The sequence below is a fragment of the Pelodiscus sinensis genome, chromosome 5 (assembly GCF_049634645.1).
Source record: "Pelodiscus sinensis isolate JC-2024 chromosome 5, ASM4963464v1, whole genome shotgun sequence".
NCBI lineage: Eukaryota > Metazoa > Chordata > Testudines > Trionychidae > Pelodiscus > Pelodiscus sinensis.
In genome coordinates, this window is record NC_134715.1 from 29,756,159 (window position 1) to 29,779,804 (window position 23,646).

Consider the following 23,646-nt stretch of genomic DNA (forward strand, 5'->3'; position numbering starts at 1 on the left):
GTACATATTAAGAGAGCACAGCAACTATTTCAACTTTCTTCGTCATGATATTTAGAAATTTTGAAAAGCAAATAGAAATATTAGAAATATGTGTCTGCAAATGAACCTTTGTGACTTTTTAAAAATGCTGATTAACCTTTGTGAAGTTAGTATGGGTTTTTCTTAAACCTTTTCCCTTTCAAATTACAATAGAGCTCATTTCCTGTGCAAATAATCACACTGAATGCAGCCACGGTTGTCTTGAAACATCTAAAGGGCCCATTTGCTTCTGTCCTGGGGGATCGGTGCTCCAAGTAGATGGCAAAACATGCTCAGGTAAGTACATTTTCTTGCTTTAATGGGTGCTGAAGTCTACATTTATTATTAGTGCCGAGCCTCAGAGCTGGGTAATGGTATTTCATGCTAGCTTTGCACAGCTGTCAATGTCTGTGCAAGACAGCAGAGTCTCATGCTTTTTGATAGGATGAATAAAACTCATCAGAACCAATAGTCATTTCTGGTCAGCAGCATTTGAATCCCTTCAGACTGTAGTCTGCTGGCCCCTTCTGTAAATGCTAATCTGGAACAAATGTCTGTCTCCCTAACACAGACCAGTGATTTTCTCTTGACAGACTCTCTCAGGTGACACAGCACTGAGGGTACAGCTTAAAGGGGAAAGGGGAAGGCTGCTTTGAGCCATAGTATAAAGAGTTTTTGTTACTTGCCTTCCCCTAACACCCACTTCTATTCCAGAAGTATCTCCTACACCAAGGGCTACAACAGGGGGAAGGTTTAGGGAGGACACTTCTTTGATGGCTCCTTTACAGCTCCTGTATATTCTGGAGTGTTATACAGAAGCCAAGACCTAGGAAGGATCAGTTGGAGGTGGGGACCGTTTTTGTCAGTGTGACTTTGTTTTTGCTGTGTACACTCAGTTGAGTCAGTTTATGTAGTTGATGGGTATCTCTACATAATGGCTGTGTGTGTGTGTACCTTTAGACATTGTGGCACAGGCAGTGACTTGGTCTAGATGTTCAAGTAGAAGACCACTCAACCCCTGGGTCTGTCCTCAAGTGGCTAGCACGTGCTGTCTCACCCACCATGGTATTTTTATTGCAGTAGCTCACAAGGAGCATGTCTGTCTACTCGAATTGGTAGCCATGTACCCAGTTACAGTGTGGACATATCCAATAAGACCACATTTATATGGATGGAATGGTTTCTTTTGGTGTGGTAAGGCTGAGTAGTGATTTAAAAAAAAATCTAGTAAATCATTTGCATTCTTGTTGGGATTGGTCTTGCTTTGGGCAGGGGACTGGACTTGATGACCTCCTGAGGTCTCTTCCAGCCCTAGGATTCTATGATTCTATGATTTTTCATCTCAGGATGAAGATATAAGGCATTCTCTCAACAAGGTGGCATGGACTTAGAAAGATCCATCAAGTTACAAGATCAGTGGGTTTCATTGCATAATCACCCTAATGCATTTCACGTTTGGTGAAAAAATGGTGTTAATTTGCTATGCCATGGAACAAAGTACAGGGTACGTCTACACTCCCACTTGATTGACAAAGCTTTTGTCATTCACAGTGCTTAAAAAACTCAAACCCATAAATGACAAGTGTCAATACAGCCTTGTTGCTAAAAGCTGCTTAGTGTAGTCATACCCTCAGTGTCTGATGGAAGTTGTTGCCTTCTGTAGATTTAACTAGAGTTCTGTTGTATAATGAGCTGACTTAAATCAACACATACAAACCCTGTTTACATGTCCTGCTGCCCCTGTTGTAAAGCTTCAAGAAAAAAATGTAACATTAGGATCTGATAATCTTAACCTTACTGATAATACTTCATGAGGAAACTTGGGCTTTTAATAATAACACTGACTCTTGAAGTCTGTCACCAATGAAATCTAGTTCCCAGTTGAAATGATAATTGTATGGTGGGTTGTTCTCTTGCTGATTACTTGAGGTTTTATAGTGCGTTATATTATAACTGAGTTTAATTTTTTTTTAAATGTTCTCTCTAAGGTTGTACATCTCTGGATAATGGTGGATGCAGCCAGATTTGTACCTCTTTAAGTCCATCTTCCTGGGAGTGTGATTGTTTTCCTGGATATAAGCTACAAGGGGATAAAAGACGCTGCACTGCTATAGGTCAGTATGGAAGTGTTCCTGGATATTCCTGGCTACATAACAAGAAAGTTTGTAATAACTTTTAAAGGGGATTATGTATTTTGGATCACTTTTAATTTTTTTTTTAATTAATTGGAATGAATTTGAGGAATATTGTTAGCTTGGGAAAATAAAACATGGTGAACTATATTGTGGCACACACAACTGCACAGATCAGTTTCCCTTGCAACACTTTGTTTCTTTTAGTTAACTTCAGTACTTCATGAGGGGCTCCATTCCTGTATTGCGTAGCATGTGTTGTTCCCGGCAAGTAAACGGGGAGCTGATGTGCTACACAGTGCAGGACTGGGGGCTAGGTTTCTATATGTGGGGAGTGGGCAGAGCATGAGGACCCTCTATTCCAGAATTATTTTCACCACTGATCCAAAAACGTCCAAGTTTGTTGACGTGTATGTCACAGTGCGAGACCCATCCCTCCAGTGTAAGTAAGGACAGTGGTTGTGAGCAGAGAGTTTTTGGAGTGAGTCTTTACTTTTAGATTTCAGTCCATGTTAGATGTTATATATTACACACATGCCCTGAGAAGCTGACTTGATGAATAAATTGCATTGTCAAACACCAGGCATATGACAATAGGCACATCTGCACTGGGCAGTTTTACTCACTGCATGTCGATACCAACTTGCAGTCTTAAATATTACAGTGCAAAGCTCCTTATGGTCCCACCCTGTTGAGTGGACTGGATTGGATGGTGGTGTTATGATAGACAATTTATAAGAAAAATGATTTTCTTGTGGCTGGACTGGCAAAGAAGAGATGTAGGTTCAATTTCTGCCTCTGCCACAGACTCTGGGAGCCCTTGAGCAGATGACACAGCTCTGATCCTGAAAACACTTACACATATTTACATCTATTCTCATGTGTAATGGTAAGCATGGACTTGCTTGCAGGATCAGAATCCGAATCCCTGTGCCTCAGTTTCACTTTTGCCCTTTGTCATTCACTATTTCTACTCGGAATATAAATTCTTTGGGGGCAGAAAGTGTCTCTTACAATATGGCTGTATGCTGTCTAGCACGATGGTGCCCTAATTTCACTTGTTGCTTCTGGGCAATACTGTCATGCAAATGACAACAGCAGCAATAATGCATTTATGTTGGGAGATGCTGATTTAGGGTATGTCTTTGCTGCATTTGTAGGTATGATTGCAGCTCAGGAAGGAGTAGCCATGCTAGCTTTAATTTAGTTAGTATGGTGAAAAATGGCCATGAAGATGCAGCACAGGTTGAACTTCTCTAGTCCAGCACTCTCTGGCCAGGCAACATCCGTAGTCCGGCATGATGTTAGTTAGCCTTATCACGGGAGCGGCCAAGTTTCCTGCGGTCCCATAAAGTTTGTTTACAGTCACCAGTCCTGCCTCTCAGTGTTCTGTGCTGTTATTTAGCTTTAACTTACCCCCAAATGTTCTCTAACAGCCCAGTAAGCAGTGTAAGAGTTGGTAATGTTGCTAGACAATATTGACTTCACGTGATCCAGAAAATTCTCTGGTTCTGCACTGGTCAGGTCCCAATGGTGCTGTTCTAGTGAATTGCAGCTTTTAGCACAGACCCTAGTGTGGACTAGCAAAGCAAATATCTACCTACTAGATGTGTATAGCCTGCTCTGAAATCCATGCTGCCATATCTCCATGGCTATTTTTATTTGTGCTAGCTAGGTAAAAGTTGGCGTGAATATGCCTGCCTACCTCCCATTGATTGCAGTGTGGGTGTGCCCTTAGCAATTCCAACAATATGGGCCGGCGGAAAAGTGTGAGTGGCTTTCAGTCAATATTCTATATTTTAACACATCCCCTCCTGTTTCTTTGTTAAATAAAATATACTGGTGCAGCTTGTGCATGCCTGGGCCCAGACTTTAAGCCTTTCTTGAGACAAAACTTGTATTGATCTTCACGGGAGTTTGCCTGAGGAAAGGACTGAGTAATAACTAAGTAAGGACTTCATAATTTGCTCTATGTGTGTCCAACATAATTATGCAGTCATTTGCGCAGAAGAGATAAGTGCTAGTTTAAGATTTAGCAATAAATGGAAGAGAAGCAACTACTTCCAGTGACAATTAACTTTTTCCTTTTTTCACGGATAAAATCTTCCTGTGGAACTCCAATTTAAGTGATGGAAACAAAAGAGTCTGGCAAGAGAGAGGAGAAATGAGTATTCTAATTGCTCTTCCTCTTTAGAGCACCTTATCTATAGATTACTTTGGGCCTAGAAGAATTAAACATTCATGCAAAATTTCATTAACAGGCCCCAGGCCATTTTTGCTATTTGCAACTGGCCAGGACATCAGACGCATCAGTTTTGATGGAACAGATTATACAAGTTTACTCGACTGGCAGATGGGAATAGTCTTAGCGCTGGACTATGACCCCGTTGAAAGTAAGGTAAGGCATTAAAAGGAGAGGATTTTGAAGTGTTGTGAGGACAAATGGATTGTGTTTCCTTATACCTTAACCTTTTTGCCGCCACTGATCCAGGTTACATGCTGCGCTGCCATCATTCTGTTGACTGTCCAGCCACCCAGTCGGTGTGGTGTTCTGTCCTGAGTAAGCTGATAAACACCAGTCTATGGGTTAAATTTAACCCTTCAGTTCTTTATCATTTAGTTTGATGTGCTCCATAGGTCAAAAAGGCTGGATTTCCCACATAGTTTTAAGTATGACTGGCAGTCAAGAATGAAGAGCTACGGTGGGTCTCTTCTATTGGCCCAATTTTTGTCAGTGAAAGAAACGTTGTCTAGAACTAAGTCTCAGAGGGGTAGCCATGTTAGCCTGTATCTGCAAAAAACAACGAGAAGTCCTGTGGCACCTTAGAGTATGTCTACACTGTACGCTTATTTCAGAATAAGCTATTCTGGAAGAAATACTCTGAAATAGCTTATTTTGAAATAGCGTGTCTACACTACAGGGAAGCCTCAAAATTAGTCTGAGGCAGGCTCCCCTAATGGAATGTGCTACCTCAGTTTGGAGCTCCAGGAAATACTAGGGAGTAATTACTTTGAATGGCCTGGGGAGGAGCTATTTTGAAACAGCAGCAGTAGATCATCCACTCCACAGCTCTATTGAAATAGCTGTTTTGGAATAGGCATTATTCCTCATGGAAGGAGGAATAAGCCATCTGTTGTTTCAGATTTATTTCAAAATAATGCAATTGCTGTGTAGATGCTCACATTGTTATTTTGGAATAACAGCTGTTATTCTGGATACTGCTGCGTAGACGCACCCTTAGGGTGTGTCTACAAAGTAGGGCTTAATTCAAAATAAACTATGCAAATTGAGCTACGTCAATTGCGTAACTTATTTTGAAATAGCTTATTTCGAAATTAGGAGTGTCTATACAGCACTTATTTCTAAACAGAGTACTCTTCCTCCGACTTCCCTTACTCCTTGTACAATGAAGGTTACAGGAGTTGGAGTAAGCAGTCCTCCAGACTGACAGTATTTCAACATTATTTCAAAATAACTGCCTGCTGTGTAGACACGGACTAAGTTATTTTGAAATAATTTTGCTTTGTAGATGTCCCCTTAGAGACGAACATATTTATTAGGACATAAGCTTGTGCAATCAATTGATTTCTCACTTTAAATTTCAGAATAATTTCCTGGAAATATATCAGGTGCTTTTATTGAAGGATCATAGAAAACCTAGGCATCACAACCCATACCTTATGTAGGGGCTATTTTAACAAGCATTATATCCACATTTCCTAGTAGTGTTAAACCAACCTGCTGCAAATGTGGCTGGCTTGTTAGCCTTTCAGAATGTGGTCCTGATCCTGTCTGGTATTCCTTCTGGACTCAGGAGTCAGCCCAAATGGAGCAGCTTGCCGGATGGGAGTCAGTGAGCACTGCTTCATCCCAAAGCTCTGAGCCTGATGAGTCTGGCAGAGGGATGGTTGAATGCTGCTTTGTTAAGCCTTGTATAATAGCTAGTTTCCTCTTTATAAAAAGACTTCTCTCCACAGTTCTCTAAGATAATGCAGGATGCTTGAGTTTATCTGAATACTATGGGGGATGCACATTTTATTTGGGTAATTGGGGGCTCAGATAAATGAGGGCAGCTGCTCATCCCCTTCCCCCAGTGCTCTTGCTATCAGAAACAGCTAGATAGGGTACAGACGTACGTGGTTGTTTTCGCAGCACATGGGAAGTAACGACAAGACAGCAAACCCCCTAGCACTCGGGTTCCTGTGGGTGCTTGGCTCGGAGTGCACACACCCCATCGTTATCTTCTGGGGTTGCCTAGGGAGCGTGGAGGCTGCACAGAAGAGGGAGCTGGGTACCTTGGGGCTGCACCAGCCATGGCCAATAGCTACAGCACTGACCCAGTGAAGAGTAGCTCCGCACAGAGGAAAGAAGAGCAAGTGAGGGGGGCAGGGCACGTACCTGCAGTTAGCTGACACTGGTGGTAGGGGGCTCCCTTGGGAGGGTTGCATGCTGGTAGCTGGACAAGGGGTTTCACTGGAGGGCTGCATGCTGGAGTTGCTAAATGGGAGGTTTTAAAAATACCAACCCATTCTTCTTCCATATATAGGCTCCAATCCTGCAGAATTATGTAAACACAAATCATCACTTTGAAAGCAACAGGACGCCTCATGTGTTTAAAGTTAAGCCCATGCATAAGTCTTTGTAGAATTGGGGTCATGGGCCACTGTGGGGCAGATCCTTCACTCATTTCATGCAAAATCCCCTTTGAAGGGAATGAGAGTTTGTTGGAGTTGAGTTAAAGGCTCAATAAAAAAATCTACAATCAGTGCAAAGACATTTATGATGCTGTTAGCATTTGCAGTGAGGTTTAATGTTATTTCATATGTAGTTTTGCAGTTCAGGATACAGTTCTCTGCTGATATGAAGTATAAAATGGCCTTTCCACCTCTTGTTAGCAGTGGTGATCATAACTCTAGACAGTGAAAAATCTCAAATTTTGGCTGAAATCTTGCAAGTTTCTCTGCAAAGGGCAGACCTTTGTGCCTGCCTGACACGCTGTTAGAGCTAGATCCTAGAACATCCTGCAGAACTGGAGCCTGTTGTTTGAGAAAAAAACGAGAAAATTCGAAACCATGTGGAACAGGAGCACATTATATCCTCCCCCCCATACACACATGTTTTTATTTAGTCATATGATCTGCCAGCTAAATATTAATACATATTTGCTGCCTCATTCTTGTCTTGTTTTATGTACCATGCTTCACTTCAGGAGGCTGCTGTCTGAAAGAGAACCTTAGGTTATTCAGGAGATGGTATGTAGGGCAACGAGGATTTATAGTTAAGCACGCTCAGCCTGCAGAAGTCATTCTGGTTGAAGGTTAAGTGCCTCTTTGTCTGATCAATAATCACAGGTTACCATTTGGTAAATACGTGAATAGGGATGTTTCTAAAAAGAAAATTCACAGTTTGAGTGGAACAGTAAGATCAGGGAAGTTGGACAGATATTCTCCATGAAAATGTGGGAAATAACTCTTTTGTTTCCTCTTAACAGATTTATTTTGCACACACAGTCTTGAAGTGGATAGAACGAGCTAATCTGGATGGCTCAAATCGTGAAAAAATTATTTATGAAGCTATAGATATACCTGAAGGTCTTGCTGTGGACTGGATTAACCGTAAATTGTATTGGACAGACAGAGGGTATGCTCTTCTCTCTGCCCTGATGCAAGAGCACATAAAGTATTGTCATAAAATATACGGAATAACTGAAGTGTAATAGGGGGATAAGTGGCCATGTTACTTGAAAACTATTAGTATTTTATATAGTGACTGCAAATCATTGCCAAATGGAAGTTTAGCATCTGAAAATCAAAATCAAGTGTATGAAAGTGTGTCAAAAAAGAACAATTCTCTGTGATTCTGATATTGTATTTCTTGTACAGTCACAATTCCCATCCAATTTCAGTGATCTGTCTTTGTGCAGACCAGATGTTCAGGCTCAATTGCAGTGAATGTAGAAAGCATGCTGCATACGAGCATCATGAACATGAATACGTGACACATCTGGGATATAGCACCGGACCCTTGTCTTCTAAAGTACAGATCTCCTTGAGTTTAAGGAGGTCAATTCACTGTCATAGAAAGGATTATGTCCTCCTTGTGCCTTGCTCACTAGTGGACAACGTAATACATTACACTACGCATGGAGAAAAAGAAAGCACAGCTTTGGTAAAAAGGCCGTGTTGGATTAGCAGTGGTCACCAACCAGGAGGTCAGGATCTACTGGTAGATCTTGGAACCTTTGATAGGTGATCCTGACAGGTTTGGCCAGGAGGCTATCAAGTGAAGGCACTTCATCTGCCCCTCTCAGCACTGCTGTGCTGCTCCTGCCCTCTGTCTTGGAGGTGCCCCTCACCCCTCGGAGCCTCCTGTTTGCTGTGCAGGGCATGGAAAGATGAGGAAGGAGGGATACTGATGTCAGGGGGCCTGTCCCTCCACCCTGTACCCCATTGCCACAGAGATGAGGGGGGCAGGGATGGAGAGAGTTTGCTGGCTGCTTTTGAGAGTGGTGCAGGGCCAGGGTAGGGGTGAGCCTGCCTTAGCCCCCTGCACCAGCACCCAGAAGCCACCTGTGGTAAGCAGTGCTCAGCTGGAGCCAGCATTCCAAACCCCAGCCCTAGTCCTGAATCCTCCTGCACCCCTAACCTCTGCCTGATAAAAGTGAGTGAGGAAGGAGGAGGAGGATGGAGTGAGAAGGGGCCTCAGAGAAGGGGAAGGAGGGAGGCAGGGCAAGGGTATTCGAGTCTGAGGTAGATCCTGGATTGCACTTAAATTCAAAAAGTGATCTCATACTTTGAGACCACTGGATTAGAGCAACAGATAGTGGTTATATTCTAGGACAGATGAAGAGTGGCTACATACCAAGACCAACATTTTAGTAGTTAATCAAAAGTGATTCTGAATATTCAGGACATCTTACTACTTACTGTATGTGCTGTACCCCAAATTGCACCTTTCTCCCTCTGTGATGTATATATCAAGGCTATTTTTGTTTGCAAACTGTCTGGCAAATATGTGGATCAACCTTTTGTATACAAATTAGCAAAGTTCTGACACCCTTCTTTCAGAAGGTATAGTTCATGGATGGAGCTTTGAAACTGTACCCACCACCCATTTTGAGCCACTGTTTTTTATTTTCTCCCTTACCCACATTCCCCCTTCCAGCCTGCCACTGCTTGCCCTACCCTTGTTGATTCAGCTAGGAATGGAAGGATGTAGGTTTGCTTTCAGTCAGATGTTATTGCTATTCTGACATTTGTTCTCCTGGATATCATTTATGAGAGTAAGATGTCACCTGTCTTTTCTGAATAAAATAACGGACTGGGAATCAGACCATCTGTTTTTGTCCCAGGTTTTCTGTGTTTGCTTGGACACACACATGAATGACTCAGTTTCCCTGCCTGTGGAGTGAGGAGAATGATATGTACCTGTCTTTGTAAAGTGCTTTGAGACCTCTGAAGGAAAACGCTATGTAGAGAAAAGTGTTTTTACTTTTTCCCTCGAGCACTGTGCCTTGTTCAGGAGCTTATTCTACTCTTGATTCTTATTAATGCTTTTGATTAACAGATATGCAGTTCTCTACCTACCTGAAAAAAAGCGTGCTTACAATTTCCTGCAGTGGGTTTTCTGCCATCATTTCATTGGGCCAAATCATGCAGCTATGACATGAAAGATGATAAGAACAAGCCAATCAGAGCTGGCAGGACTAGTGTCTGTATTTAAAATGCCATTCAGTACCTTTTATGGTCAGCTCAAGCAAATTACTGTTCAAATCAGCACTCAATTTACCTTGAACAGGTCTTTTTTTTTTTTTCTTTCAAGGTGCTGCTTTTCTATGACTTTTCTAGCAAAGTCACATAGTTTCCTTTGGGACACACTGTGACCACAAATGTCATCTCCCTAGTTTTGGGTGGGGTAGGCAGCTGCAGCAGTGGGACTATTGAGTGAGTATATTTGGTAAAACAGGGAATGAAGATGACAACAGTAATGGCTCAAACTGCATCATGTATATTTCAGGAAGTCATATATTGGGAGGAGTGAGTTGAATGGAATACACAGAGAAATGATCATCAAGGAGGATGTCCTCCAGCCTCGAGGGATTGCTGTTCACCCATTAGCCAAGTAAGAAATAACAGATATTACTGAGTGAAGAGTAGGTGGGGAGGAAGGTAAAGATTAAAGTTTTGTTCCCCTTTCTAATTACAAAGTCAGAGTTCGGGTCCTGTCTTTGCCCTTATAAACCGAGTTTCCTGATCTCATTCTAGGATACTTGTCCACTTCCCACTGTTGGAAGTGGACTGCCCAGTGAAACTGTAATTGGGGGCATGGGGGGTGAAGATGATGGAGTTGAGTGGGAGAATTTTGCCAAATACCTGCCGTTACTTGGCTCTACTCAGTTTTATCAGTTCTTCATGGTCAATCAGTACCCAACTGATCTTGGAACAGGATTTTTTCCCCCCAAGAATCTGCCTCCATTTAACTTTTTTAGTAAAGACACACATTTGCCTTTGGAACACACTCTAACCACACATGCTGTCTCCCTAGTTTTGTGTGGGTGGGCAGCAGTAGCAGTGGGAATCTAGAAACAGGGTTTAAAAATACTTACAGCTTCTTTTTTTTGCTGCTGGGCTATTGTTAGATGAGAGGTAATTGCAGGAATTATGTGATTACTGATAGAAATGTAGCCATGTTAGTCTGGCGTAGCTGAATCAAAAAACAGGACTATGTAGCACTTTAAAGACTAACAAGATGGTTTATTAGATAATAAACCATCTTGTTAGTCTTTAAAGTGCTACATAGTCCTGTTATATGATTACTGTATGTTTTGTACAATTTGCACCTGGCACTGGGGATAAATTGTACAGAGTAAAACGAAGAAAATCTATATATATTGTTTAAGTTACCCTCTCTGCTGTATGCTATTAGTTAAAAAGGATCATATATTTTGCAGGCCAGTCTATGCTGAGCTGTGAAAGTCATTTCTCTTTTGACCAGGGAAGGAATTCTATTGAAATTATCATACTCACTTTTAAGTAGTGTTGCAGTCCTTGAAATCAGATCCATAATAATCTACTCGATGTGTGAAGGTGCACAAATATAAACATGTATCTGCACTTATATCTCATCAGTGTAGGCTGGTGGCATATATATAGTATGTTGAAAGACCTTAGAAACACCAAGAGATGTTTTAGGATTATTGGTGAAGTTCTGGCCTCATTGAAGTTAATGGCAAAACTCCCACCATGGACTTCATCTGGGCCAGGATTTCATCATGTGCATATCAGGATGGTTTCTAGAACCTGAATTAGTGATGCAGGAGTCTTCTGAGACATTTTGATGTCAGGTGTGTTTACTCTGCAGGATAGTACAGTATAATTACTTCTCTTTGCAAAGAGTAGGTGGACCTTGTTAATTCCACCCAGGAAATAAAAGGTTTGGGAGAATTTGAAAGTGGTGATGGAACAAAGGTACGGGACACAGAGGGTCTCCAGGGAAAATACTTAAGAATATCTGAGCTTAGAGAATTAATTATAAGTTAGTAATAAACCCAAATCTCAAGTTGAAAGTAAGATTGACCTATGTATAGTATGTCACAGAATGTCAGAGCTTTTTATGGTCTCATGCCTGAAAAAGCAAGCAGAAGTACAGGTGAGTTTTGATTGCTGTTGACAAGATGATTTTGAAATAGTAAATGATGAATCACTGTTCAAAGTTGAAGCAAAGATTGCATTAGGGAGGGGCAGATATGGTGAAGTGTAGAATTACAGCCTTGTGAAAATTTCTCTGGTAAGGAGTTAAAGGCTAAAGAAACAACAAAGAATTGTGGTAGAGTATACGATGGTAAAGGTCAGTATTGAAGATGAAATTCAAAGTCAAACAAACATATCAATAACACCGTGGGACAGGACGGTACTCTCCATTAACACTCCTTTGACGTCAGAGGAACTACTTATGCAAGGCGAGTAGGATTTGGAGCCTAAATACATACATTTAAGAAAAGCAGATAACTTGGCCACATTCATCCTTGATGTAACTCCACTCAAGTCACTGGGATTACACTAGGGAAAATCTCAGGCCCAAAAATGTTTAGTGATTCTACCTGCCTTAATTTTTAAGTGCCCAACTTCAGTCACCTGAAATGGGCCTGATTTCCAGAAAATATTGTGCCCCAAACCTCTGATAATCATGCTTCTTCAGAACATTTTGGGTTGGGCACCCATAAATTGAAGCATCAAGAATCTTTCTGTCTGAAATATTTAGGCCAGGGCTCATTATTGGTTTCTTTTAGTATATAAAATAAAATAGAAGAAAGTAATTTCCTTGCTGGCTTGCTAGCTGAGATGCGCATTCAGGATTCCAGATGTGCCTTGTAATAGTTGCTGCTATCACAATCCCTAATGCAGCAATCTCTCCATCATTACAGAGTTGCAAGGGAAACACGGAACCCTAAACTCCAAACTTGGCAGGAAGCAGATGAAGGAGATGATTTTTCAAAGGTTATGTTCACAACAACACATATATTAATGCAATGATCTGGGATCTTAAAACAATTTTTAAAAGCTCAGTATTCAAAATATTTGCTTGCAGGACAGGTGCCTATGCATTCTCTGACTTGCTACAGTCAGACTGCCATGGAAGAATTTTCCAAAACAAATAAATGCATGATATTTTCTTACTGACTCCTTTGTGTGCTTTGTTCACTGAAGGAGACTCTTCTGGACTGACTTGGGGGTCAATCCACGGATCGAAAGTGCTTCCCTACAAGGCAATGATCGTCGGGTTATAGCAAGCATGGACCTGGTGTGGCCCAGTGGAATAACAGTTGACTGCTTAGCTGACAAGTTGTATTGGTGTGATGCTAAACAGTCTGTTATTGAAACTGCAAATCTGGATGGCTCTAACCGCCAAATACTTGCACAGAACGATGTAGGTGAGGTTTTGGGATCGATGATTACTTGCTATGTAATTTTTTATGTCTGTGTGCATGTTAATCTGAATTGTTGGCCAGATTCTTCACTGATTTACATCCTCTGTAGCTCTGTTGATGTTAATGGGATTGTAGTAAGTCAATGTAGAATTTTGTATATTCATCAACACCTGTGCAAGAGATAACCCTTATTAATCACTCTCTAGTTGTAAGAGACTACCCCAAATGTATTGCATAGGATTCTGTGCTGTCTTCCTTGGAAGATCTGTCCCACTAAGAAAATGATACGCTTGTTTCTTGTGTCATTGTTTCACTGCATACATACATCAGTGGAGTTCCACTTACGTAAGTGAGAGGAGAAATCAGGCCTTTAGATTTAAGCTCTTTGTGTCGAGGACTATGTCTATACAGTCTTCAACATGCAGATGTCTCTAAATACACAGTTCTAATACAATGGAAAGACGATCTCTGCAAGATGTTTGTGGCTATTACTTCCTTGCTGTTCCACCTTGCTGTGATTTGAGACAAGACAGAGGGCTAACCTTGGGGAGCGGGCTAGAACAGAAGCCTCTGCAGAGTGTAACTGATAGCCAAACACGTGGGCTATGTCTAGATTGCATCCCTTTTTCGGAAAAGGGATGCAAATTAGACGTATCGCAATTGCTAATGAAGCGGGGATTTAAATCTCCCCCGCTTCATTAGCATAAAATGGCTACCGCTTTTTTTTGGCACAGAGCTTAAGAGGGATAAGAGATCTTTTGGAAAAGGCTTTATTTTCCTTAAGATCAGCGTCTAGACTGGCGCTTTTTTCCAGCAAAGCTCCGTGATGTGGGGGGAGCAATTGCCCAAGGGTTTGAATGATTTTAAAGCATCTGGTGATCCCAGGCCCTTGTAAATTGCCCAGATGGGCACCAGGGCTCTTAGGATCATGTGAGGTGATACGGATGGCAGTGGCCATCCCTTTCTAGGGTGCACATTGACAGTTTGCTGTAGGACTGGGATTTCTGTCAGCAAGTCCGATTCAGGGAATTTTTTAAATATTTGGGCTTTTTTTTTAAAAAAAGTCTCTTTCTTAAAATGTCTGGTCTCAGTCTATGTGTAGTATTATTGTACAGTATGTATATAACTTTATATTATTTTTGAATGATGTGCTTTGATAAACACTCAGCTGGACCCATGAGCATTTGAAGATTAATACATTGTGCCCTGACCACACATAGCTTCAAACCTTCCCAAGAGTATCTAAATACTTTATGCATACTTGGGTGTAAGTATGCATTCTTATTGCACGGGTGCCATCTAGTGTCACCGTAGTTACAGGTCATATGTGAATAATGAGTAGAATGCATGGACATCTGATGACAGCTGCATACAAGGCAGATAAGGTATTTTTAGATTTGTTCTATTATTATGACTGTCTGGTAGCACGAATAAAAACAAAGCTGCAAGCAGTTGTTCTAGGGGACCAACAGCAAAGGCTTCAATTTGTGTATATAGTCTTTGTTATGTTAGGAGATGCATAGTCATGGTATGCAACCCTGCTTCTACATGATGTAACATGGATCTTTTTTTTACTTATTTTTTATTTTATTGGATAATTTCCCCCCTTTTACTATTGATTTTTAAGTTGTGGATAAATGATTGACATGAGCAACAGGATGGGAGGGTTTTGGTCTTCCAGGAGAACACTTTTTGTATAATAAAATGATTCAATATTTGGATGAGGACATTATTCAGGATGTTGGCTAATTACTCAAACATCATGGAATGAAGTAAAAAGAGAATAAAGCCAAGTGAATGAGCCTGGTGTGGAGTACTTGACGAGGTATGCTCATGGGATATATAAGGATTGCCAAAACTCATACAACATTTAAGAAAAATTAAATGGTCTTGTCCATAAAGAAACTTTTCTTCTATATAAGTGGAAATGTGAATTGAAACCAATACTGCTAAAACCGGCTGTGTAGATACTGTAATTCTGGTATAAAAGTATCTTTTTTTAGTTTAGCTAAATTGTTACTTTGGAAGGTGAATAAGCAAAACTGAAAAAAGACTATCCTGGAGTAAGTATCCAATAGGACTGGTTACGCTGGTAGTATTTTACTCATATGGACAGTGTTTTTCCAGTTGTGCATGCAAAGGATTATGTGTAAATTGAATTCCTGAAGGAAATACCCATCACTCAACAGGAATACCTGATGCTAAAGGCCAATAAAATAGGGCAAATATCCACAATTTGGTAGGAGTTTAGAATTCCCTCCAGAGCAGCTAAAATGCAGGTCCAGTATATGTGATCTATCTGTGGGTGCATAGAGGAGAGGATGACTTGTCTAAATGTATAGGCCCATAGCAAGCTAACAGCAATCTCTTACTCTGAAATAGCCAGAATTAGACAGCAGAGATTTCTTTTAAAAAAATCTATACAACAGTATTCGGTATCCTTACCTCTGAATTGCCCTCCTTGTATTTTGAAACCACCTTCTTATGTTTAAATTTTCAAATATAGTGAATATCTTGTTACCACTAGTGTCCTGCAGGGATACAAAATATATATTGGTGAGTATGAAAAGCTGCAGGGCTTTGCTGGGGACTCCAACATTGAAGGCTGTAGCCTGATGGGCCACCACTCCCAGGAGCCAGTGTTCTGTGCAGACATCTCCTCTGGGGTGGCTGTGCTGCCTTTGGAACTCCCTGACCTGGCCACTGGGGCAGGCATCAGGCTCACCAGCAGCTGTCCTCAGTTGTGCTCCTGCTGGGGGCAGTGCTGGGGGTGACACAGTTATGCTGGAGGAGCTGCGGGTGTTGGGTTCCGGCTCTTGGGAGGGGTGGCTCAACAGGTTGCTGCTTTTGCTGCTGTGGTTCCCAGTGGAGCCCTGCAGCACCGTGGACACTGATTTAGATCTGCAGATATCCTCATCCACTTATGTACATTTGGTATCCGTGCAAGGCTATAGTTACCATGGGCAAAACTGCCACTCTGTGTGCAATTTTCAAATTGTAAGGGTTAATTCTAAGTAGGTGACTGATGTGGTATACTGCTTTGGGCATAGACACAGGTACCCAGAGCACTGTGCCTTGTAGGATGGAATCAAAATGGAATCAGCTGTATCACAGTCTTCGCATTGGTAAACATAGGCGATTTGTGCTACCACCCAGGAGCCCACCCACACTGTGCCTGACAAAATTTTGATTGCTAAATGGGGTGCTCCCTCATGCCCCCTTCCTGATCCTCTGGGGGGTCCTCCCTGCCCCCTATCCTTTCCAGACACCAGTTGCTTATGCAGCTAAAAGAGAATCTTGAGAGGCAAAGGGCCTATGTTTTGGAATAGGAAGAGCTGGGTACCACTGCTCATCAATGCAGTGGCAACCATTCATGGGCATTGATTTGTTCCATCAGACACTGATGGATACCTACGAGTACGGGTTTCTCTACAGCATTGCTGTGTTTCTAGAAAGACGTATGTGGATACTTATTTTGGTTGTGTGCTCACTTGTACCACTTGAACTTGAGCAGGAATTGAAGAGTATAATTGCTTTCTAGGCCACCCGTTTGATGTAGCAGTATTTGAGGATCACATTTGGTTCTCTGACTGGGCTAAGCCTTCGTTAATGAGGGTGGACAAGAAGACCGGCCAAAACAGGGTACGTCTTCGAGGCAGCATGCTGAGACCCTCATCAGTGGTTGTAGTTCATCCTTTGGCGAAACCAGGTACACTGCAAAAGTTAAGCAGCCATTCCCTTACTGGTTCCTTTTTATGCTCACTGCAACTGGTACAATAGACATTTAGAGGACAGAATGTTTCAAAAGGTCACATGTGACAGTCAGACTAGCTTTTATTAGAATAACGAAAAAACTGTTGATGTTGTGTCGTACTCTTAAACTCATAGACCTAAGTGGGTTTGTTCTCAGTGGAGTGCATAGACTTTGGAGGGGGCAGCTAATAGATCTTGTATACCGAAAGTCAGTTACTTCAAACTAAGAATATAATATTTTCTGTAGTGTTAACTTGCCCAATTGCTACACTCTTGATAACCATAGCCTTTGTGGAGCATCATTCTCCTTACACAAATAAATTAGTAATGAGTAATATCCAAAAGGCATCTGTGGAACCTCTAAGGTTCTTTGGACTGAGGAACAAACTACTTTATTTTTCTGCAAGGGACAATCTTCAATCCATTGGAAGAGCTTTCAGGAAACTTCATATTGCATTGAATTGAATAAAGTAAGTTGTTCTCTTGGTTTCAATAAGGCAATCACATAAGGCAATCACAATTTGGCCCTGTGTTTATTATCCCCATGCACAGAAGGGGATAGAGGGTGATAGGACTCCAGGTGTTCAATAATAAAAAGCATGCATTATATCTATAAGTATATCTGTGTTTGATGGAAAGCATGCAGTTCTGCTCTACTGTCATACAATAACAGATATACTTTATTGTGCAGGTTCCCTCTTAAGAAACAAAAGCGCTTTTGCTTCTCTGCCAGCTTTTAATTTTTCAATTGTTTCATATCTGCACTGCCAACGAGATAAGATACTGGGTGAGGATTCTCTGCACCCTGCTCAGGTGCACATATTATGTCTTTCGACTAGGGGCAGATCCCTGCTTTCATGAGAATGGCGGCTGTGATCAGATCTGTGAAAACAGATTTGGTGTTCCCCATTGCTCGTGTCAGAAAGGCTTTATGAAAACACCCAATGGAAAAACCTGTCAGGCTCTGAATATTCCCGAGACCACAGTAGGTGGTGGTATTATTATTGTTTATTATTTTATTATTTTATATTCTTTTAGCTTTGAAAAAACTTGTCTTCAAAGGATGCTGTCAAATAATAGTGTAATGTATTTTTTCTTACTCCACAATTTGTGGTAGTCTTGTAGAAGTTTGAAAAAACAATTTTTCCAGACATTTTCTTACTGTGACAATCTCCTGCTTTTCTTCTCTTTTTCTTTCACTTATGGGTTTTGAATGGAGGTCAAATCAACATATCTCTGCCACTCACTGGCTCTATGAGTTTGGATAACATTTAACCTCTGTGTGTTTTCCCATCTGCAATATATGGATAATAATACTTGCCCACCTTTGTGCAGTCCACTGAGCTTCATCATGGAGAGCTCTAGAAAAATGTAGCCATGTGCTGTCTGCACTATTGATTCTTACTGAATTTGTAACCTTTTTGACTCTGCATATAATTCATGTCTGCATGCCAAATGATTTACACACAATTCCTCACCAAGTAGAATCATAAAATCATAGAATACTAGAACTGGAAGGGATCTTGACAGGTCATCAAGTCCAGTCCCCTGCCCTCACAGTAGGACCAAGCACTGTCTAGATCATCCCTGAAAGATGTCTATCTAACCTTGAATATCTCCAGTGATGGATATTCCACAACCTCCCCAGGAAATTTATTACAGTGCTTAAACACCTGACTATTAGAAAGTTTTTCCTAATGCCCAACCTAAACCTCCCTTGCTGTAGTTTAAGCCCATTGCTTCCTGTCCTATCGTCAGGGGCCAAGGAGAACAATTTCCTCCCTGTGACACCCTTTTAGATACCCAAAAACCACTATCATGTCCCCTCTTAGTCTTTTCTTTTCCAAACTAAACAAGCCCAATTCCTTCAGTCTTCCCTCATAGGTCATGTTTTCTAGATCTTTAATAATTTTTTTTGCTCTTCTCTGGACCTTCTTCAATTTCTCCACATCTTTCTTGAAATGTGGTGCCCAGAACTGGACACAAAACTCCAATTGAGGCCTAATCAGCACAGAGTAGAGCGGAAGAATGACTTCTTGTGTCTTGCTCACAACACTCCTGTTAATGCATCCCAGAATCATGTTTGCTTTGTTTTGCAACAGTGTCACACTGTTGACTTATATTTAGCTTGTGGTCCACTATGACCCCTAGATCCCTTTCTGCAGTACTCCTTCCTAGACAATCACTTCCCATTCTGTATGTGTGAAACTGATTGTTCCTTCCTAAGTGGAGTAATTTGCATTTGTCCTTATTAAACTTCATCCTATTTACCTCGGACCATTTCTCTAGTTTGTCCAGATCATTTTGAATTTTACCCTATCCTCCAAAACACCTGCAACCCTTCCCAGCTTAGTATCATCTGCAAACTTAATAAGTGTACTCTCTATGCCAGCAGCTAAATTCTTGATGAAGATATTGAACAGATATGGTCCTAAAACAGACCCGTGCAGAACCCCACTTGTTATGCCCTTCCTGCATGACTGTGAATCATTAATAGCTACTCTGTGAGAATGGTTATCCAGCCAGTTATGCACCCACCTTATAGTAGCCTCATCTAGGTTGTATTTCCTTAGTTTATTGATAAGAAGGTCATGCGGGACTGTGTCAAATGCCTTACTTAAAGTCTACGTATACCACATTCACTGCTTCTCCCTTATCCACAAAACTTGTTATCCTGTCAAGGATAGGAGATGTACTATGCTTTGTCTTTATTTGTGAGCAGGACCGTTACATGATTGTTAGGTTCTAACCAGGTTCTGCTGGAGAGAATTTTCCAAATCATTGTGACTACTTGCCAGTGTTCTTTGCATCAGATAGGAATACACCAGTTGTATTCTGCTCTGGCATCAACAGCTGAAGTAGTTTGGAAAATGCCTCATATTATCCTGAAATGCATTCCTACACACTGGTTTATGCATTGTGCTAGATGTAGACAAGCCAACATAGTTGGCACATAGTTGAGCTGGAAAAAAACACTGCTGTGTGGTTTCACTGAAGTTAGTTGTGACTGTCAGAGCCTGGAGATGTGTAATGTGTTTCTATTCAGGGTAAAAAGGACCTGTTTTTAACAATGCATTTCAACATACAGGTCTAGATTTCATAACATTTGGCTCTGGAAATTATGGCCTTTCCTCATGAACTTCAAGTTGCAGTTCCACCTAACTCACCCACTAAAAGCTTAAGCAAATTTGGTATGTTCTATAGGGGAACAATAATTCTCATTCATTCAAATGATTATATTACAGGAGAGAGTGCTATAACTAAGCATCTGACAAGGCACTAGTCAATATAATGTAGGCTACCATTCTTTACCAGCCCCTCTCAGGATGGATCAAAGGTTCTTTGTGCCTCTGATTTTTATGATTCTGTGTTCTGATATGGTACCCCCAGATTGACAAAAAGCACCAAGTCTCTTACCTTACCATCTTCTCCCATTCTCTATAGCATTCTGGCTTCTCCAGGTAAGCTCACCTGACAATGCCAGTATCTTACAAAGCTATCAAAACCTGTAAGGTGGTTTCTGGTTCCTTCCTTTAGCATTTTTTAAAAGTTTAAAAAAATCACACTCTTTTACACCTCAGTAGATGACCCACTTGGGGCAGTAACATATGTACCTGACTTCGTGGTGTTAGACTTTGACACATAGACATTGATGTTTATACATCCAACGTTGACAAGTGCCATTGGGGAATTAGTTTAATTTCTTCCCATTGTATTTGAGAAAACCAGCCAGTGACTGGATTTTATGTTTTAGGTGTTGGGGGCAGAGTTGAAACAATCTGACTTTTGCTTTAAACAGAAAGTCACGGATTCTGTGACTCGTGAATTACTGATTTATGTACTACTAAAAATTAAAACGTTCATTCAGTAGAGTTCAAACATCTGTTCTACTCATCTTCAACATTTTCAGGAGGTGTCTCTGTACACAAGAAGGCAGCATCACAGAATAAAACAGCAACACTGGAAACCTTTCATCAAAGTCCATTGAATAGTGGTGCATATCGGGATACTAGCAATGAGGAGGAGCTACAGAACAAGCAGTTGTTGATGGCTGAAATCATGCTGTCTGGTAAGAGTTACAATTTCATGGGTCATTTCTGTTGTACTGTAAGGTAAAAGTCTGATCTGGATACAAGTTGAGCCATTGAACTGGATTAGAGATGAGTGGAAGAGTTTAGGGGAAGGAGAGACCAATCTGCAATGGTCATGCTGCAAATAAACACCATCAGGGAGAAGAAACAAACATCAGAGTTTAAATAGGGATGATATGAAATTGGGAAGTCCAGTCAGCATCAATGAAATCCAGAGGGGCCTGGGTTAAATAAGGACAGAAGGTATGTTTTAAAAGAGAACTGGAGCAGAAAACCGCAAATAGGGATGAATGGTTTTCTTCCCCAGTCACTTTTATCACAAGTTACTTGCTATGAAAGTTTGCATTTTAAATATCTGTTGGTTCATGAATCTAGAATGAAAGTCTCAGAGGGGTAGCCATGTTAGTCTGTACCTACAAAAACAATGAGGAGTCTTTAGGGTATGTCTACACAGCAACACTATTTAGAAATAACTAGTGCAATTCCGAAATAACTTAGTCTGTGTCTAGACAGCAGGCAGTTATTTCGAAATAGTGTCAAAATACTGTCAAGCTGGAGGATTTCTTACTCTGACTCCTGTAATCCTCATTGTATGAGGAATAAGGAAAGTCGGAGGAAGAGTGCTATATTTCGAAATAAGATATGCAATTGATGTAGCTCAATTTGAGTAGCTTATTTCAAACTAAGCCCTGCATTGTAGACACATCCTTGGGCTATGTCTAGACTACAAAGAAAAGTCAGAAAAAGATATACAAATTGCAAAATGCAATTTGCGTATCTTTTCCTGCCCTTCTTTTAAAAGAGGCTTTTCTGAAATTTGGCACCACATCTATGTGGCATCTACACGGTACCAAATTTTGGAAAAACCTGATCTTTCAACACATCCTTTCTGCCTCGTAGAACGAGCTTTACAGGAATGGCGAAAGAGTGCATCCGCTTTTCTGAAATTTTTTTGGAAAAGCAGATGTGTTCCTTGGATGCGGCGTAGCTTTTCCAGGATACCTCTTGGAAATGATTCTCCGTTATTGATCAATGGGAGCTGCAAGAATGGTGTCTACAGGCAAGGATAGCACGTGGAGACCCCCTGCTCTGACTTTCTCAGGGGCTGCGGGGACATGCAGCTACTTCCAAGAGCACAATTGCCATAGGAATAATTACTCCAACCACAAGAGGTTAGACAGGTATCCCAGAATAGTGCTGCAGTCTAGACATAGCCTTTGAGACTAACAGATTTATTAGGGCATAAGCTTTCATGGTAAAACTCATTTCATCATATGAATAGGAGTGGAAGTTACAGAGGCAGGGGCATATATAAGAACAACAAAAGAAAGAAGTTACTTTTGTTAGGGTACGTCTAGACTACAGGGTTTTGTCGACAGAAGTTTTGTCTACAGATACTGTCGACAAAACTTCTGTTGACATAGAGCGTCTAGACTACATTCAGTTCTGTCAACAAAGCAAGCTGCTTTGTCGACAAAACCCTGTAGTCTAGACACAATCTTACATGCAATGACACCTTCTGTCGACAGAACTCTGTCGACAAAAGGCGTTATGCCTTGTAAAATGAGGTTTACCAGCGTCGACAAAACTGCTGAGCTCTGTCGATGTTATGTCGACAGAACTCAGCGGTAGTGTAGACGCAGGTATAGTTTTGTTGACAAAAGTGGACTTTTGTCGACAAAACTCTGAAGTCTAGACACACCCTTAATGAGGCTAATCAAGTTAGGGTTAGCATTTGATGTGGACATGAGAGTATCAAGAGAGGGGAAATTGCCTTCATAGTATGTCAACAAGTTATGATCCTTATTAAGTCCTAAATCGATTGTATTGAATTAGCAAATGAACTCCAGATTAGCTGTCTATCTTTATATTCTGGTTTTGAAATTCTTTTCTAGAAGGATGGCTACTTTCAAATCCATTACTGAATGTCCAGGGAAATTAAAGTGTTCTCCTACAGGTTTAAGTTTGTTACCTTTCCCAATGTCTGATCAGTGTCGTCCATTTATCCTTTGGTATAGAGACTGTCTGCTTTGGCCACAATACCTAATCTTGTGGCTTAAGTGGTTAGGTCCTATGTTGGTGTCGCTTGTATAGATGTGTGGACAGGGTTGGCAATGGAGTTTGTTGAAGAGCACTTCCCCGGTAAGTGCTTCTGTGGTATGTTGTGTGCTGGTAAGTGTTTGCTTCAGGTTGGGGGGCTGTGTGTAGATGAGGACTAGCCTGTGTCCCATGGCCCGTCAGCATGAGGGATCATTTTCCAGGATCAGTTGTAGATTGTCAGTGGTGTGCTGAAGGGGTTTTAGGTGCTGCATGTTAGTGTAACGCAGACAGGCCGAATCGAATCTGGGCCCTCTGGAACTTAGTTCCTGAGCCTTTACTGCATGAGCTAAAAGCCAGCTGGCTCTCAGCTAACGCCGTAGAGCAGACTTGCCATTTTTTCTGTAAGTGGTTGCAGTGCCACTAGCTGGGACAGTGCACTACACCCAGCAAGTGTGTGGGTTCCATTAGCTCAATCTGAAATTGAAATTTTTGATTGACCAAATTTTACACAATTTTGGGATTCAGTTAAAATGGATGTTTTGAACAGTCAGTGAACTAAAAAATTGGTTATTCACCCAGCTCTGGTGCATTGATAGGTTTTGCTTACACTGGGAATATGGTTAAACCCTGCTTATACCTAGTGTAGACAAAGACAGTGGTATTTAAAATTGTGCTAGCTGGTCA

General features: G+C 41.2%; 1 protein-coding gene across 5 annotated transcripts in view; it reads left to right on the forward strand.

Moving 5' to 3' along the window:
* EGF (epidermal growth factor) overlaps nt 1-23,646 on the forward strand; it is a 109,916-nt gene that overhangs the window by 39,161 nt on the left and 47,109 nt on the right. For all 5 annotated transcript variants that reach the window (XM_014571590.3, XM_014571589.3, XM_006119278.4 and 2 more), the window contains 8 exons: nt 193-315; nt 2,007-2,132; nt 4,412-4,548; nt 7,643-7,791; nt 10,168-10,272; nt 12,858-13,081; nt 16,620-16,787; nt 20,742-20,900. In XM_014571590.3, coding sequence (XP_014427076.2) covers nt 193-315; nt 2,007-2,132; nt 4,412-4,548; nt 7,643-7,791; nt 10,168-10,272; nt 12,858-13,081; nt 16,620-16,787; nt 20,742-20,900 — 1,191 coding nt within the window. The remainder of the gene's footprint in view (nt 1-192; nt 316-2,006; nt 2,133-4,411; nt 4,549-7,642; nt 7,792-10,167; nt 10,273-12,857; nt 13,082-16,619; nt 16,788-20,741; nt 20,901-23,646) is intronic.